This window comes from Capricornis sumatraensis, chromosome 4, assembly GCF_032405125.1.
Source record: "Capricornis sumatraensis isolate serow.1 chromosome 4, serow.2, whole genome shotgun sequence".
Taxonomy (NCBI): domain Eukaryota; kingdom Metazoa; phylum Chordata; class Mammalia; order Artiodactyla; family Bovidae; genus Capricornis; species Capricornis sumatraensis.
Genome location: NC_091072.1, coordinates 163,382,653 through 163,400,883, shown reverse-complemented (window position 1 = coordinate 163,400,883; position 18,231 = coordinate 163,382,653). Strand labels below are relative to the sequence as shown.

The following is an 18,231-nucleotide window of genomic DNA, read 5'->3' as shown; positions in this document are numbered from 1 at the left end:
CGACTTCCGGCCGCGGGCAGCCCAGGCGCGAGCGCTTCGAGAGACCGCGCGGTGGGCTGGCGAGGTCAGCGCGCGTGGCTGGGGCTCTCGGGGCGGGCTGAGGGGACCTCGGGCTGGCGCCGTCGCGGGGCTCCTTGGGCCTCACTGTGCGCGTGCACGCGAGACGACCGTCAGGCTCCTCACCTGGGGCCAGCCGCGTCACCTGGGGCCTGAGGAGTGTGTCTGGGGACCCAGCAGTCTGCATTCCCCGCCCCCCGTGCCCTAGGCCCTTGGCGCCGAAACCCGTGGTTTAAGTCAGGAGAAGGAACGTGGGCATTACCGGTCTCTTTAGGACAGAACTGCCAGAAGGAAGGAGTACGAAAGATAGTTTTCCCTGGCCTGATCTCTTGCCAGTTCCTTTGTGTTTCCAGCCGTGAATTAGTAACGTGGACATCTGATTTGACCGGTTTCAGTCGAGACCGAGGAATAGACGGGGACAGGAGGGCCTCTGCAGGTCGCTTCCTAATCTGAGGGGCCACCGTCCTGGAAACGACAGTCGTTAACCTCTCAGATTAACAGTCCGAACGGCTGCAGGCAGGTGTGGACGAGTACAGGGGCATTTGCTCACGGTCTTGGTCCCAGGGGGCTTCCTGTGGTTTGTGTACTTGCTCGTGCCCTGTGTGTCTCCTCCTGGTCCCGGGTGGGCATGCAGGGCGCTGCTAGTGTCTTCCACAATAAGCTGCTTTGCTCTCAGCCATCAGCAGAGAGTAACCTCATCTGGGGGAGAAACCCCTAGGGCCTGGAGCAGGGTTGGTAATGTAGCTTTCACCCCACAGCTCCTGTGACCCCATGAACTGTAGCCCACCAGGCTCCTCTGTCCATGGGATTCTCCAGGTAAGGAAACTGGAGTGGGTTGCCATTTCCTTATCTAGGGATCTTCCCAACGCAGGGATCGAACCCAGGTCTCCTGCATAGCAGGATGATTCTCTACCATCTGAGCCACCAGGGAAGCCCCCTGAGATGTCAGAGTCTAGGTTTTCGCTCTGGAGCGCGCTGCGGGCAGGGGCGTGGAGTGGGGTCTGCAGAGATGAGCCTGGAACGGCTGTGAGCCCCAGTCCTGCCAAGCGTTACATGTGCAGCTGCTTCCAGCACTCCGCTTTATACATGCTTCCTAGGTCTTGACAGTGTTTTAACTTCAGAGGAACAGAGAGCAGCATGTGAGTATTCTGTGGTCTGCTCAGCATCATTGGAAATTAAAGCATTAATGTGTCTGTAATGAAAATGTTTGCCGTGGAAGTGAACAGAGATCATTCTGTCGTTTTTTGAGATTGCACCCAAGTACTACATTTAGAACTCTCTTGTTGACTATGAGGGTTACTCCAGTTCTTTTAAGAGATTCTTGCCCACAGTAGTAGATACAATGGTCATGTAAGTTAAATCCACCCATTTCCAGTTCCAGGAATCAGTTCACTGATTCCTAAAATGACGTTCGGTCTTGCCATCTCCTGTTTGACCACTTTCAATTTACCTTGATTCATGGACCTAACATTCCAGGTTCCTATGCAGTATTGTTCTTTACAGCATTGGACTTTACTTCCATCACCAGTGACATCCACAACTGGGTGTTGGATCATAGAAAAAGCAAGAGTTCCAGAAAAATATCCACTTCTGCTTTATTGACTATGCCAAAACCTTTGACTGTGTGGATCACCACAAACTGTGGAAAATTCTTAAAGACATGGGAATACCAGACCACCTGACCTGCCTCCTGAGAAATCTGTATGCAGGTCAAGAAGCAACAGTTAGAACAGAACATGGAACAACAGACTGGTTCCAAATTGGGAAAGGAATATGTCAAGGCTGTATATTGTCACCCTGCTTGTTTAGCTTATATGCAGAGTACATCATGAGAAACGCTGGACTGGATGAAGCACAAGCTGGAATCAAGATTGCTGGGAGGAACATCAGTAACCTCAGATATGCAGATGACACCACCCTTATGGCAGAAAGCAAACAGTAACTAAAGAGCCTCGATGAAAGTGAAAGAGGAGAGTGAAAAAACTGGTTTAAGACTCAACAGTCATAAAAATAAGATCATGGCATCTGGTCCTATCACTTCATGGCAGATAGATGGGGAAACAGTGGAAACAGTGTCAGACTTTATTTTTGGGGGGCTCCAAAATCACTGCACATGGTGACTGCAGCCGTGAAATTAAAGATGCTTACTCCTTGGAAGAAAAGCTATGACCAACCTAGATAGCATATTCAAAAGCAGAGACATTATGTTGCCAACAAAGGTCCATCTAGTCAAAGCTATGGTTTTTCCAGTATGTATGGATGTGAGGGTTGGATTATAAAGAAAGCTGAGTGCCAAACAATTGATGCTTTTGAACTGTGGTATTGGAGAAGAGTCCTAGAGTCCCTTGGACTGCAAGGAGATCCAACCAGTTCATCCTAAAGGAGATCAATCAGTCCTCAATATTCATTGGAAGAACTGATGCTGAAGCTGAAACTCCAATACTTTGGCCACCTGATATGAAGAACTGACTCACTGGAAAAGACCCTGATGCTGGGAAAGATTGATAGTGGGAGGAGAAGGGGACGACAGAGGATGAGATGATTGTATGGTCTCACTGACTTGATGGATGTGAGTTTGAGTAAGCTCTGGAAGTTGGTGATGGACGGGGAGGCCTGGCGTGCTGCAGTTCATGAGGTGGCAAAGAGTCGGACACGACTGACTGAACTGAACTGAACGAAAATGTAAGCTGATAACATCCACACTTAGGAGCTGTTATGAATTTGTTTTTCAAGTCTGTTGAGCACCTGCTGAGCACCAGGTGGCGATGCAGCCACGAGTCGTGATGGACAGGCCCCTCCTTGCTAAAGTTACAGTGGTGGGAAAACAGGAAAATCCCGCCCTTACAATTTGGTAAGGGAACCAAGTTCTGTTACTTCTCTCGGAACTGCGTTATTTGGTAATTCTGAATTATTAAAGCCCTCTGACTCCCTTACTTACCCCACCTCGCCGCCACCGCCGTATCGAACAGGATCCCTCTTCCTCCTCCAGATTTTATTAAGTTGTGGATTCCCCACTTGCTGACTTAGAGCAGAGGCTTAATACATCTCCCTCTAACCAAAAAGTACTTTTAACAAATGGCACTGTGGTTCTCTTCTTTTGCTTCTTGCTCTTTTGGTTTTGATCAAAGAAAAGCAAACGTGTTTTAAGACAAGCCACAAACAGGAAGAATTTGCTGTCTTTCCTCCCTTGCCGAGTTGAAAGATGTAGGTCTCCTGCGAGAAGGAGCTGCCCAGACGCTCCGTGGTCTTCTTGGAATCTTCGTTCCGCGGGGTACCCCCAGTCCTGGTGTGTGGGCGCCTGCAGTGCGGGCATCTGTCTGCGCCCCCCCCCCCCCGCCCCCCTGCCCAGGAACAGGCTTGCTTTCTGCTGTCCACCGGTTTGTGCTCACGACCAGCGTGGTGCTTCCTGGGGCTCAGAGGGGCTCCCGGGCGAAGTTCAGGATGCAGAGTCCACGGCCCGTCACACAGTCCTGGGGACGCAGGTCTTCGCTGCTCCCCCCAACTCATGGCTGCCACTCTGCTGTGCTCTGGGTGTGCCCCCCACCCTCCTGCTTCACAGCCCCAGCCTGTCTGCCCCAGCTACTTCCCTGGGGGCCGAGCCCGGCGTGTTCTTGACTCTCCAGCTAGATCTTAGCTTCTCGGTCCTGCTGTGTCCAGGGCCGGGCTGACCCGGGGCCCAGCTGCCGGTGCACTCAGCTCCGGCTCTGTAACTCAGGTCCTTTTTCCTCGAAGAGTATTCACAGACAGCTTAAAGAAGATGGCTGGTTAAAACGTGGAAGTTTCTTAAGGGTGATTTTTCTTTCAGTGTCCTGTGTTGATGTGTTTCCAGGTTACTTCAGAGGGGTGCTGTTACCCCTCACACACGTCTCCCAGGTGTTGACTCCAGCAGAGTTTTCAAGCTTGGGAATCTGTGCCTCCATTCTTTGAACACACTCAAGAGCTGCGGTGCTCATGGTGGATGAAGGTCCGTGAGGTGGGTGCGCAGAATGGCTGGGAGAAGGCCGTCGGGCCTGGGCGGGCAGCGCCAGCTCCTGGGGCTGCTGATGGCCGTGGCCGCAGTCCACCTGGCCGTCTGCCCCTACACCAAGGTGGAGGAGAGCTTCAACCTGCAGGCTGTGCACGACCTGCTCTACCACCGGCTGGATGTGGAGAAGGTGAGCTCGCCTGAATGGTGTGGGGACCTGGCCCGGGCCCGGCTGACCCGCCCTCTCCCTGCAGTTTGACCACCTTGAGTTCCCTGGTGTGGTCCCCAGGACGTTCCTCGGGCCACTGCTGATTGCCACGCTCTCCAGCCCCGCGGTCTACGCGCTCTCGCTGTTGGAGATGTCCAAGTTCTACTCTCAGCTTGTAGGTAAGGGCTCCTCTGGTGTGGGGAGGCGGTGAAGAGCGGTGGCGGCGTCAGACAGCCGCGGTCACCCAGTCAAGGGGCCCTCGGCGGGAGTGGCTGCCACCTGGAATCCCGGCCGTCTTGGTCACTTGGCAGGCAGTTCAGTGGGGGCAGCGCCCACCTCCCCAGGCGGTGACAGCGGGGGCCAGGCCCCGCCCCTGAGCAGCCGCAGCACGGCTCATGCTGGTGGGCACGTGTGGTTGGAGAGCTCCTGGGACCAGGCGGCTGTGCCTTGGGAAAGGGTGGCCGAGGAAGCGGAGGTCGGCCGTCCACTTGCGTGGGGGGCCAGGCAGCCTCGGCCAGGTGGCTGGGGCCATGTCTGCGCGTCAGGTGCTCAGTAAGTGTGGCCCTGGAGGTGTTGGCCGGTGACAGGGCCTCTGGGGTGCCAGCTGTCGCCTGCGTGCGCCTGCCCTGCCCAGCCTAGCTTCCGAGTGTCCCAGCCCTGCCCGGGTCCGCCAGGCACAGAACAGCTCCAGGGTCGGGGTGCCAGCATCCAGGCCACCTGCTTCCCACGCCCAGCCCATTTGTTTGAGTTTAAGAAGTGTTTACTGTTAAATAAAAAGTGTCACAGGACTCAAAGGTGGCCCACCATGCTGAAAAGAATCTAGTTACTGGCACATGAAACAGAAAGTGAACAAGCTCACGGGATGCTAGTTTCAGGGGAAAGCACGTGCCGTTGCTTTAGATGGAACGCATTTCGTTTCATTTTGCGTGTCAGGTTTTTAATTGAAGTAGAGTTGACTTTCAGTACTGTGTTCATACCAGATGTGCTGTGAAGCAGGTCAGTTTATATATATATATCTCCCTCTTCCCGATTCTTGCCATCACAGGTTGTTACACGATGTTGAGCGTAGTTCCCTGCGCGGTGCAGCGCGTCTTTGTTGAGGTCTGTCGTGCACAGCCGTGTGTGTCTGTTGGTCGCAGACTCCTGAGCTGCCCCTCCCCGCTTCCCCTTTGGTAGCCATCAGTGTGCGGCCTCCTGTGTGAGTGTTTTGTGTGTAGTGCATCCGTGTCCATTAGATTCCACACACGAGTGACGCCGCGTGGCGCTCGCCCTTCTCCTCCTTTGCACTTGACCTCTAGTATGATGACCTCCAGGCGCATCTGCTGCTGCACATGGCAGGGTTTCTTCTCTGCAGCTAAGTGCCGTCGTGCTGTATACACCGGCCCGTTTTTAGTACGGGATCCCCTGGGCCCACGCACCCTCTCTGCTCAGTCAGGGCCGTCGTGGGACTCGGCGTGATTCTCGGGCTCTGGGCGCTACAAAAAGCAGTGCGGCGGCAGTTTGGGGCCGCAGTGGCCGCCCTCTTCTGCTGGGTGACGGCCTCGCAGTTCCACCTGATGTTCTACTGCACGCGGACGCTCCCCAACGTGCTGGCGCTGCCCGTGGGTACGTTGCTGCCGGCCTGGCCTGCCCGGGTCTCCCGGGCTGGTGTCAGTGGGGGTCCATCCGAGTGTCTGTCGAAAGCTGCTGCCCACCAGGTGTCTCAGAAAGGCAGGACAGGGAGGCCGGGGACCGAGCGAGCTCTGTCCCTGTGCAGGGCTCCGGCTTGGCCTCAGGGGAGCTGGTGGGGCGAGGCCTCCCCAAGAGCAGCACCCGGAGGAGGAGCTGGTCCATGGGGCTGGGAGCAGGCAGGGACCCCAGAGGGGCCGGGTGGGCGAGGCTCAGGAGGTGGGGGCAGTGCGGATGCGGCCCGGGCGGGCGGTCTTGGGGCTCCCGTGCCCCTCGAGCGGAGAGTGACGCCGCGCCCACCCTCCCGCAGCGCTGCTGGCCCTGGCGGCCTGGCTGCAGCAGAGGTGGACGCGCTTCATCTGGCTCTCGGCCTTCGTCATCCTGGTCTTCAGGGCCGAGCTAAGCCTGCTCCTGGGCCCAGCGCTGCTGCTGCCGCTCTGCTGGCGGAAACTCTCGCTGACCCGGGCCCTGCGCTGCGCTGTGCCAGCCGGGATCCTCTGCTTGGGTGAGTGGGTCGCAGGGGCTGGGCCAGTGGGGGCTGCGCCCTCTTTGTTGGCGGCTTTCTCATCTCTGTTCCTCATTAAGTAGAATCACCTGCACCTCCCATGGGGTCACAGAGTCCCAGTGCGGGTCTTCTGGCTCTGCTGCCCAAGCATCCCCCACTGGACCCCCTCCACAGGACCCCCACCAGGGCCGCCTTTTCCTGTGCCTTGGCCAGGCCGTGCAGACGCGGGGGCACCTGTGTGGGGGCTGCTTTGGGGGAGGGCCTGACGCCTCGGCTCCCCCGAGGGGTGCCGCTCTGGCTCCTGGCTGCTCTGCGGTCGGGGCTGCACCTCGGGGCCTCCACCTGTGACAGTGTCCGGGGCGGCCCGTGCTCCCTGAGCTGCTCCTCCTTCTTCAGGACTGACGGTGGCTGTGGACTCCTGGTTCTGGCGCTACCTCGTGTGGCCAGAAGGGAAGGTGCTCTGGTATAACACCGTCCTCAACAAGAGTTCCAACTGGGGCGTATCCTTCCTTCGAGGCAGAGCGAGGAGCTGCTGTCTGCTGCACCTGCGCCTCGGGGAGCGTGACGGCTGCCGTGGCGCCGGCACCAGCACTTCCTCCTCTGCAGGGCGGGTCTCCCTGGTCCTGAGTCTGTGCCCCGGGGAGACACCACTCAGCGTCTCAGCCCCAGATTCTCTGTCCTTGCAATCTTCTGATTTAATGTTTCACTCTGGGCTCTTTAAAAGACATCCCCAAAGAGAATGCTGTGGGTCCCCAGTGTGCCCCCCACCCTGGGACAGGCTGTTTTCATAGTGAAAGATGGAGGGACGGTTCTGGGCAGTTCCGCTCTCCGTCCGCAGCTGTGGCAGCCCATGTGTGGGGTCACCATCCCCGTGTGAGGGGTCACGCTGTGGTCGGAGCTGTGGGCGGGGCGCCATCACGCTGGCGGGGGACGGTGGGCTGCCGCGGGTGTGCCTGCAGCCTCCTTAACGCCCGCCCAGACCTCACCACTGCTCTGGTACTTCTACTCGGCGCTCCCGCGTGGCCTGGGCTGCAGCCTGCTCTTCGTGCCACTGGGGGCGGCAGACAGGCGGGCCCTGGCGCTGCTGCTGCCCGCGCTGGGCTTCGTGGCCCTGTACTCGCTGCTGCCACACAAGGAGCTGCGCTTTGTCATCTACACCTTCCCATTGCTCAACGTCGTGGCTGCCAGGGGCTGTGCCCGCGTGTAAGTGCTGCTGGCTGCCTCGTGGGCTCGCCTGGGGCCATGAACTGGGTTGCAAAGGGGAGGGCACCCAGGGTGATCGACAGGCTCAACCAGGCACCCGGCCGGGGTCTGGCCGAGTCTGCAGGGCCTGTGGCCGGCCTGTAGAGGCAGCGGGCGCCTGTCCTTGCTCTGCCCAGCACCAGGCACCAGGCAGCCCGGGACGTGCCTGAAGCCAGGCTCTGACCTGAGGGGTGACTCGGGACACTTGAAGGGCTAACGCAGGTTTGGCCTTGGCGCCTGCTGGGGTTTCAGAGTCTGTCGCATCCACTGCGTGGTGACGGCTCATGTGGGGGCGTGGCAGCGGGTGGATGTGCTCTTCATGGCGGTCCCCGGCTCTGCTCCCTCCCAGGCTGAACAGTTACAGGAAGTCCTGGCTGCATAGAGTGGGGTCCCTCCTGGTGCTGGGGCACCTCGTGGTGAACGCCGCGTACTCGGCCACGGGCCTGTACGTGTCCCACTTCAACTACCCCGGCGGTGTGGCGATGCAGAGGCTGCACCAGCTGGTGCCCGCCCGCGCAGGTGGGTGTGCGGCTCCGGGCCTGGGTGGTCTTGCCAGAGCCGTGGGCCCCCGGCGCTGACGAGGCTGGCCTGCTCTCCACAGATGTCGTTCTACACATCGACGTGGCCGCTGCCCAGACGGGCGTGTCCCGCTTCCTGGAGGTGAACAGTGCCTGGAGGTATGTCCTCCCTGTGGCGCAGGCTCCTGGGGGAACGGGGTGCCAGGGACCAGCGTGGGCCTGCAGGGCGTGGCGTGCTCTCCTCCGCAGGTACGAGAAGACGGAAGACCTGGAGCCAGGCTCGGAGCGCATGCTGGCCTACACGCACCTGCTCATGGAGGCCGCTCCCGGGCCCCTGGCGCTCTACCAGGACACGCACCGTGTCTTGGCCCATGTCCCGGGCACCACCGGGCTGAGTGTGAACCTGAGCAGACTGCCTCCGTTCCATGTGAACCTGCAGACCAAGCTTGTGCTTCTGGAGCGGCTCCGTGGGCCTCCCTGAGGGGGGAGTAGGCCCCCAGGGACGCGGGTGCCCACCAGCTTCTGCCAGGCGCGCCGGGAACCGACAGGACAGTGGCTGCCCATCCCCGGCCGCGCCTGGATCCCCGCGGCCATGAGGGCACTGTGGGTGCTGACGCTGCCCGCCATCCAGGCCACGGGCCTCGGCCTGAGGAGCTGCTCCAGGGCAGCAGGCGGTGGCCTTCTGGCCCCTGGCAGGGCCCCTGGGTGGTGGAAACCCGAAGGCCAGCGTGTGCTGGGCGCAGCCCCGCTGTGCCCAGGCCTGCCGGGCGGGGCCTTCCCTGTGCGCACGGGCACACTGTTTCCATTGCAGAAGAGACCGTAGAAGGTAAACGTGTTCGGAAAGAACGAGAGTGACACTGTGTGTCGTCTTGCCGCCGAGTCTCTGACAGCTGGGAGACAGCTGTCACTGGCTTTAAGTGAGCTTGGCTCTTCCCGCCTCCTGAGCTGTGTCCACCAAGTTCCCAACGTGTGTCTGGCCCTACCAGGCCCTGGTGAGGATGTGGAGAGCCGTGTGTGCTTTTCACATGTGTACACACTGCACACCCACACGTACGCTGTGCCTGTGCAGAGAGACACGGAATCTCTGGGCACTCCAGAGTGAGTCGCCGACAGCCTAACCTCCACCCCAAGCGCCTCAGTGCCCCAGGAAGTGCCGAGGGCTTCCCCACCTTCAGGGACTGCTCTATGCACTGAAGCTGACAGCCTGCGCACCCGCCGACAGGGAGGCCGCTCCCCACCCACCCAGAGCAGCACCCCCTGGGGCTGCTGCAGCTGGTCTGTGGTGCCTCCACACCCACAAGTCAAGCTCCCACTTCCCTGCGTGTGTGCCCCGCGCGTGGATGCCCCCGGGCCTGGCTGGGCTGTAAACAGCCCAGTTGGCTGCCTTGGTGTCCGGCTGCAGCCTGACCTGGGATCCGGTCAGCTGTGCTGTCCCGGCCGCGTGCCCCGTCAGGAACCTGTTGCGTGGCTGCTTCCTCTGTCCCCGCCCTGGAGGCGGCCGTTTTGAGGGCCCAGGCTCCTTGTGACTGGGCTGGTTTTAGAGACCAAGATCCAGCTGCAAAGTGCTCGCTGCTGTCAGTGTGCCTGTGTTTCTAGGCCTTTCTTCCGATGGGGGGGTATCAGGCACGCTGTGCGTGGACATGCGTGTACATGTGGACACGCACAGGTGTGAGGAGTCACGTGCCAGGCTGATACCACCAGCCCCACTGCATCTCTGTGGGTGTCAGCATACACTTGACCTTCGAGCAACGCAGGGGCAGGGTCGCCAACCCCCGCCCCGAGTCAGATTTCGACTCCCCCAAAGCTTAGTTACCAACGGCTACTGTTGACTAAAGGCCTTACCGATAACATGAACAGTTGAGGACATTTTTGCAGGTTATATACTCTTCCAATTACGTAAGGCTACAGAAAAGAAAACTATAGGGATTTCCTTGGCGGTCTGGAGGGTAAGACTCCACACTTCCACTGCAGGAGGCCAGGGCTCACTGCTTGAACTGAGATCCCACAAGCCTTGAGGTGCAGCCCCTCAAAAGAAAACAAAGTCATGAAGAAAAGCTCTGTATGGTGCTGTATCAGTATCACAAGTTTTTGTCACCTGCCCCTAGGGTGGATCATCTGTCAGGACCTACACTGCACAGAGCGCTGTGGATGTTCCACATATCACACGCCAGACAGAACAGGGGAGGGACTGCCAGCGCAGGGGACACCCCTTCAGTCCCCGATGCGGGAAGGTCCACGCCCTGGAGCAGCTGAGCCCGAGCTGCAGGGCCACGCTCTGCAACAGGAGAGGCCGCCGTAGTTAGAAGCCTGCACTCTGCAACTAGATAAGGTCACAGCCAAGATGATTAATTTAAAAAGCTTAAGAAAACGAAAATGTGGGAAAGATTCACAGTTACGTACAGGTACAATTATCTGAGGATCGATAGTCAAGAAGCAGGAATACACTCGCTTTAGAGTCGCTTTGTAGCATCAGCACTTCGAGGCAGCCCAGCCTCCACACTGACGGGTGGACTGTCCTGTCTCTTCTGGCGTGTGTATTTCAGTCATGCTCATGACAGTACTGGGGACACTTGCATTAAACAAGAAAGCCCACCGTGACGGACCGTGACACTGTCTCCACTTAGGGAGAGTTGCACACAATTCTTAAAAAGCAAAGTTAGAAACTAGATCGACGTGGTATTAGTTTTACAGTTGGTATCGCTCACCTTACGTCTCCCTGAGGACAGACTGTCCACTTCCATACGAGCCCTGGGCACGGTGTACAGCTGTTAGGTTTTCACGTTAAGACACGACGAGCGGTCTGTTCCTGTTCATCACTGGAGGTGGGTCGTCCTAAAGCCCCTCCCTGTCCCCACGCTGAGCAGGCTAGGGTGGGGGGACAGTCTTGCTGTCTCAGGTGGCCGAGGAGGGGGTGGGGAGGGGTCTTCATGGAAATACCTCGTAATGTCCGCCTGACTTCTGTCTTCTCTAAACGTGCTTCCACACCGCTCCAGTCCTTCCCCGTTTGCCCGTGTCGCGCGTAAAGAAGAGGGAAGCTGTCTTGAATCAGAGCCCTTCTGCCCGCTGCCCTGACGTCAGTTTGCTCCTTGGCGCCGCGTCTTCTGCACCGTCTGGCCGTGGTTCAGGAGTTCTCATCTCCACCAGTTCCTCTTCTGTCAGTGCCTCTGCTGTGGTGTCTGTCAGCCCTGGACTTTTTTAATTTGGGGGCCACGCCTCGTGGCATGTGGGATCTTAGTTCTCTGGCCAGGGAGCTGAGCTGCCCCCCTGCAGTGGAAGCGTGGAGGCCTAGCTGCTGCACCGGCAGGGGAGTCTCAGCCCTGGCGTTCCCTGAAGACCTTATCTCAGAACCGTTCGCCCCCCAGGTCAGTTGCCAGACCCACAACCTCGTGACTTCCTTGACTGGCTCTGTCGTAAACCCTGGGAGTCAGGCACAGCATCGGGACAGTTTTCTCCAGCAGGCCTTTTTTGTTTAGAATAGCATTGTCAGTGGTGTGAGCCTCCCACCTCTCACGATGTTCTATCGGTGTCTCTTCGGTAGCGCTGACGATCCTTCCCGTCGTGTCGTGTGTGGAGCCTCAGAGGTCCTCATGACCCCTGACCTAGAGGCTGAACAGAGCCACCATGTCTGGGGAAGCAGACCTTGTCTGTGCTTCGGTGTTGAACTCCGGGGAACTGACAACGAGCTTCCTGAACTCGGGGATGAGGCGTCGATGGAACCAATCCAGAAGGCGTGGCCTGGCCGTGCCGGCCTCCTGGTGTCCCACCAGAGGCAGGCGCCCGGTGGGCCTCTTCTCCCTTCCGGGCTCGCGGGCCGCCTTGTCACAGTCCTGACCGCATCTGTACAAAGGAGAAGCAGCCCACTCGTTCCCGCCTTAAACCCTGCTGCCTGCTTCTGCTTACTCGTGAATGTCCTTCGTGGCATTTCCCCCAGGACGCAGTGCAGTACTGTGCCTGCATGAAGCCCTGCTCAGGCAGACGGCTCTTCTGTGCAGCGACTCGATGGCGTCTGGGCCTCGTCTGCTGGCTTCTGTCAGCGGAAGCCGCCTCTCCTGTTATCCTGTTTTCGAAGCCAAATCTCCATCTGAAATCATCAAACCGCCCTTTGCTGGCATTCAGTTCTCCATCTTTACATCTTTCACCTTCCGTTCAAGTTGCCACGTAGTGACTTTGCCTTTTCTTGAATGATGTTAGCATCTATAAGCACCCCTTTCTTATGGCAAGCCTCAGTTCAGCCACTCAGTTGTGTCCGACTCTTTGCTAACCCATGGACTGCAGCATGCCAGGCTTCCACATCCTTCATCTCCTGCTCAAACTCCTGCCCATCGAGTCGGTGATGCCATCCAACCATCTCACCCTCTGTCATCCCCTTCTCTCACCTCCCAACCTTTCCCAGCATCAGGGTCTTTTCAAATGAGTCAGCTCTTCACATGAGGTGGCCAAAGTATTGGAGCTTCAGCTTCAACATCAGTCCTTCCAATGAACACCCAGGACTGATCTACTTTAGGATGGACTGGTTGGATCTCCTTGCAGTCCAAGGGACTCTCAAGTCTTCTCTAATACCACAGTTCAAAAGCATCAGTTCTTTGGCGCTCAGCTTTCTTTATAGTCCAACTCTCACATCCATACATGACTACTGGAAAAAACAGCCTTGACTAGACGGACCTTTGTTGGCAACATAATGCCAACGTCTCTGCTTTGTAATATGCTGTCTAGGTTAGTCATAGGTTTTCTTCCAAGGAGCAAGTGTCTTTTAATTTCATGACTGCAGTCACCATCTTCAGTGATTTTGGAGCCCAAGAAAATAAAGCCTGTCACTGTTTCCATTGTTTCCCCATCTCTTTGACATGAAGTGATGGAACTGGATGCTATGACCTTAGTTCTTTGAATGTTGAGTATTAAGTCAACTTCTTCACTCTCCTCTTTAACTTTCATCAAGAGGCTCATTAGTCCTTCACTTTCTGCTTTAAGGGTGGTGTCATCTGCATATCTGAAGTTATTGATATTTCTCCCGGCAATCTTGATTCCAGCTTGTGCTTCTTCCAGCCCAGTGTTTCTCATGATGTACTCTGCATATAAGTTAAATAAGCAGGGTGACAATATACAGCCTTGACGCACTCCTTTTCCTATTTGGAACCAGTCTGTTGTTCCATGTCCAGTTCTAACTGTTGCTTCCTGACCTGCATACAGATTTCTCAAGAGGCAGGTCAGGTGGTCTGGTATTCCCAACTCTTTCAGAATTCTCCACAGTTTGTGGTGATCCACACAGTCAAAGGTTTTGGCATAGTCAATAAAGCAGATGTTTTTCTGGAACTCTCTTGCTTTTTCTGTGATCCAACAGATTTTGGCAATTTGATCTCTGGTTCCTCTGCCTTTTGTAAATCCAGCTTGAACATCTGGAAGCTCACAGTTCATGTACTGTTGAAGCCTGGCTTGGAGAATTTTGAGCATTACTTTACTAGCATGTGAGATGAGTGCAGCTGTCTTTGGCATGGCCTTTCTTTGGGATTGGAATGAACACTGACCTCTTCCAGTCCTGCGGCCACTGCTGAGTTTTCCAGATCTGCTGGCACACTGCGTGCAGCACTGTCACAGCATCATCTTCCAGGATTTGAAAGAGCTCAGCTGGAATTCCATCGCCTCCACTAGCTTTGTTTGTAGGGATGAATCCTAAGACCCACTTGACTTCTCATTCCAGGATGTCTGGCTCTAGGTGAGTGATCACACCATTGTGATTATTTGGGTTGTGAAGATCTTTGTACAGTTCTTCTGTGTGTTTTTGCCACCTCTTCTTAATATGTTCTGCTTCTGTTAGGTCCCTGCCATTTCTGTCCTTTATTGAGCCCATCTTTGCATGAAATGTTCCCTTGGTATCGCTAATTTTCTTGAAGCAATCGATGTCTAGTCTTTCCCATTCTGTTGTTTTTCTCTATTTCTTTGCATTGATCACTGAGGAATTTCTCTTTCTTATCTCTCCTTTCTATTCGTTGGAACTCTGCATTCAAATGGGTATATCTTTCCTTTTCTCCTTTGCCTTTAGTTTCTCTTCTTTTCTCAGCTATTTGTAAGGCCTCCTCAGATAGTCATTTTTCCTTTTTGCATTTCTTTTTCTTGGGGATGGTCTTGATCACTGCCTCCTGTACAGTGTCCTGAACCTCCTTCCGTAGTTCTTCAGGCACTCTGTCTATCAGATCTAATCCCTTGAATCTGTCACTTCCACTGTATAATTGTAAGGGATTTGGTTTAGGTCATACCTGAATGGTCTATTGGCTTTCCCTACTTTCTTCAATTCAAGTCTGAATTTGGCAGTAAGGAGTTCATGATCTGAGCCACAGTCAGCTCCCGGTCTTGTTTTTGCTGACTGTATAGAGCTTCTCCATCTTTGGCTGCAAAGAACATAATCAATCTGATTTCAGTGTTGACCGTCTGGTGATATCCATGTATAGAGTCTTCTCTTGTGTTGTTGGAAGAGGGTGTTTGCTATGACCAGTGTGTTCTCTTGGCAAAACTCTATTAGCCTTTGCCCTGCTTCATTCTGTACTCCAAGGCCAAACTCGCCTGTTACTCCAGGTGTCTCTTGACTTCCTACTGTTGCATTCCAGTCCCCTGTGATGAAGAGGACAGCTTTTTTGGGTGTTAGTTCTAGGTCTTGTAGATCTTCATAGATCTGTCCAGCTTCTTCAGTGTCACTGGTCGGGGCATAGACTTGGGTTACTGTGATATTGAATGGTCTGCCTTAGAAACGGAGATCATTCTGTCGTTTTTGAGATTGCATCCAAGTACTGCATTTCGGACTCTTTTGGTGACTATAATGGCTACTCCATTTCTTCTAAGGGATTCCTGGCCGCAGTAGTAGATATAATGGTCATCTGAGTTAAATTCACCTATTCCAGTCCGTCTTAGTTTGCTGGCAAGCCTGCACCTGCACAAAAGCTGCTTTTAAAAATAAAAACGGGTATTTCGCAAGCAGTGCCTGATGTTCGCTCCTGCCGGCGCAGCTGCAGCTTCAGAGCTCCTTTTCTGTTGTTACAGTGAGAGAAGCTTTAGGATGCGCCATGGTCTCCTTACAGTTAGCATCTTTCACAAAGTGCAGACTCCCACCTGATGTTAAGTACAGATTTTTTTAAAACAATTTTAAAGCTGGAATCACCTCGTGCAGCTCTGCCTTCTAGCGTGCTGTGCTGTGAGCTCGGGTCTTCAGGCTTCTGTCAGGCGCAGAGGCCAGCGCTGTGCAATGCGCTTGCTCCCCGTTTGTTGGAGGCGGAGCGCTTAGTCCTGCTTTTCTGTTATTTCCGGGGCTTCCTGGTGGCTCAGATGGTAAAGAACCTGCCTGAAATGCAGGAGACCCGGGTTCAGTCCTTGGGTCAGGAAGATCCACTGGAAGATTCCCTGTCCTGAGTGGCGCTGAATGTCTTCATGGAGTTCAGTTCAGTCCAGTCGCGTCTGCCTCTTGGCGCCCCCGTGGACCGCAGCGCGCCAGGCCTCCCTGTCCACCACCAAGTCCTGGCGCTCACCCGAACTCAGGTCCATCGAGTCGCTGACGCCATCCAGCCATCTCGCCCTCTGTCGTCCCCGCTCCTCCTGCCTTCAGCCTTTCCCAGCACCAGGGTCTTTTCCGGCGAGTCAGCTCTCCGTGTCGGGTTGGCACCTGTGCATCTTCGGTGAGGGGTCTGTTGAGGTCTCTAGGTCCACTTGTCAGTCAGGGTCCTCATTTTCTTATTGTTGAGTTTTCAGTTCTTCGTGTGTTTTGAATGGGAAGTCTTTTTTTCAGATATGTCTTTCGCAAGTGTTTTCTCCCAGTCTGTGGCTTGTTTTCATTCTCTTGACACTGTCAACAGAAGTTTTTAATTTTAGCAGTCTAACCAGTGATTTCATCCGTGGATCAAGGCTTTCAAGTCGTATCTAAAAAGTCATCACCACACCCAGGGTCCTCTAGGGGTTTTCTCCTATTACCTTCCAGGAGAGTTTCTTTAAGGCATATGGGCCTGCAGTTTTCCTTTCTTGCAATGTTTTTGTCTGGTTTAGATATTGCGGTAATCCTGGCCTCATAGGAAGTGTTAGGCACTAACCCTCTGCTTCTGTCCTCTGAAAGAGACTGTAGAGAACTCACGTAATTTCTCCTTAAATGTTTGATACAATTTAGCAGTGAACTCATCTGGGCCTGGAGCTTTCTGTTTGGGAAGATTATTAATTCTTGATTCAATTTAATTGCTATAGGCCTGTTCAGATAGTCTATTTCTTGTGTGACTCTTGGCAGATTGTGTCTTTCAAGAAATTGGCCCGTTTTATTGAGGTTACCAAATCTGTGTGCAAACTTTGGTTGTGGCACGTGGGATCTAGTCCCCTGACCAGGGATTAAACCCAGGCCCCCAGCATTGAGACCGTGGAGCCTTAGCTACTGGGCCGCCAGGTGAAGTCCCGATATCTGCATTTTTGTTCACGTTACTGACTTCCTCTGTGACTTTCTAGTTTTCGGGTATTTCTAAGGCTGCTGTTTGGAAGTCTTTGTCTAGCATATTCACCATCAGGTCTTTTTCAGGGACAGACTCTGTTGTATCACTTTTTCCCTTTGAGAGGACCATACTTTTTTTTTTGTCTGCCTTGTGATTTTTATGTTGTGCACGGGACATTTTAATATAACAATCTGGTAACTCCAGAAATCAGATTCTTTTCTTCCCCCAGGTTTGTGCTTTTGCTTTTGATTATTGTAGGCAGTCTGTGCCAAGGATCAGTTTGAGGTGTAAACTTAATGGATTCTTAAGTCTTTCCTGAGCCTTTCCTCGGAGCACAGTCACGTTCAGATTCTTCCCACATATGCAATTATGTAACGTGTGGGAATCTTTAGGAGTCACTTCAGAGAGGGTGGCGAGTTGTAGCAATGGAGGGGGAGCATAGCAACAGTGGCAGCTGCCCCCCCCCCCCCCCCCCGCCCCTGGGAGACCAGCCGCAGTGACCTGTGGTCAGAGCACACACAGGGCCTCAGCATCTGGAGGACAGGACCCCTCCCCTGTGCCTGCTGCTGCCAGCTGTGCGAGCTGCTCCGGGAGGCATGCACAGCTGCTGCGTCGCAGCTGCTTCTGTGCTCTGTGCCCCATCTCCTCCACCCCGAGCCCAGTCGTGCCCTGAAGTCTCAGCCTCCCATGTTCTCCAGAGTCCCCACGAGTCAGATCCTGCTGGCACTTGCTGTCTGGGAGGGACACGCACTCCTGGGGCTTCCTACTCCACCGTCTTCCCAGATCCTCTCTCATTTCGAGTGTTCCTAACGGCAGTATAGCTGACGTACGGTACAGGCAAACACCACAGTGATTCACGATGGCACGAGGCCAAGGTGCCCTGTGCCACCACACGCCTCCACGGCGCTGCTGCTGAGGTGCCTTCTGCGTCGCGGCCCAGACTCACGGCGTGGAGGCCTGTCCCCTGCACCTCCCGCACCTCCTTCACTCGGCCCTCACCCTCTCCCTTCTGGAAACTACATGTACTCTCTGTATCTGTGAGTGTTCCCGGTCCACTGTTTTTAGGTTCCACATAAACATGGAATGATGCAGTATTTGTCTTTCTCTGACTTACTTCACTGAGCATAATACCCTCCAGGTCCATCCATGCTGGTGTGATGACAAGATTTCTTTTTTCACAGCTAAGCTTCCACTGTATAAACACACACGTGTCTTCTTCACCTGCTCCTCTGTGGGTGGGCACTCTGGTGGCCCTGCTGTGAACACGGGGGCACATCTGTCTTTTCAAATGAGTGTTTCTGCTTCAGGAAAACTCCCGGGAGTGGGCCCGCTGTACCGCACGCAGCCCCAGTCCCAGCTCTGGGGCCCTCCACACTGGCTGCTCTTTCCACCAGCAGCATGGGGGCCGCAGCGCCCGCTCGGAACACATGCCCTGGAAGGTTCTCGGACGTCACTGCCGCTATTAGAAATGCTGCTTAAGAATTACTCTTCCACTTCCCCCAGGTCCCGTCTGCGGCTAACGAAGATTTAAAGGCTGTGTTGAGCGTTGTTTTTGTACATGCTGGCCCCTAAGAGTAGGACTGTTTTATTATCCTAAGAATAAAAAGCCAGTGTCCTCC

At 55.1% G+C, this 18,231-nt stretch overlaps 1 protein-coding gene across 4 annotated transcripts; it reads left to right on the top strand.

Annotated features, from left to right (window-relative positions):
- Nucleotides 1-15: 15 nt before the first annotated feature.
- On the top strand, nt 16-8,982 carry ALG12 (ALG12 alpha-1,6-mannosyltransferase). Of its 4 annotated transcripts, XM_068971012.1 has the most exons (11): nt 27-64; nt 816-873; nt 3,887-4,211; nt 4,276-4,408; nt 5,661-5,834; nt 6,208-6,402; nt 6,799-6,902; nt 7,382-7,605; nt 7,994-8,163; nt 8,246-8,321; nt 8,412-8,982. In XM_068971012.1, the coding sequence occupies exons 3-11, from the start codon at nt 4,044-4,046 to the stop codon at nt 8,641-8,643; spliced, it is 1,476 nt and encodes a 491-aa protein (XP_068827113.1). In that variant the 5' UTR covers nt 27-64; nt 816-873; nt 3,887-4,043; the 3' UTR covers nt 8,644-8,982. The 4 variants fall into 4 exon arrangements, with proteins under 4 accessions (XP_068827111.1, XP_068827115.1, XP_068827113.1 ...); XM_068971010.1 differs by lacking the exon at nt 816-873 and having other exon boundaries at nt 16-64; XM_068971013.1 differs by lacking the exons at nt 27-64; nt 816-873 and having other exon boundaries at nt 4,083-4,211; nt 4,311-4,408.
- The last annotated feature ends 9,249 nt before the right edge of the window (nt 8,983-18,231 follow it).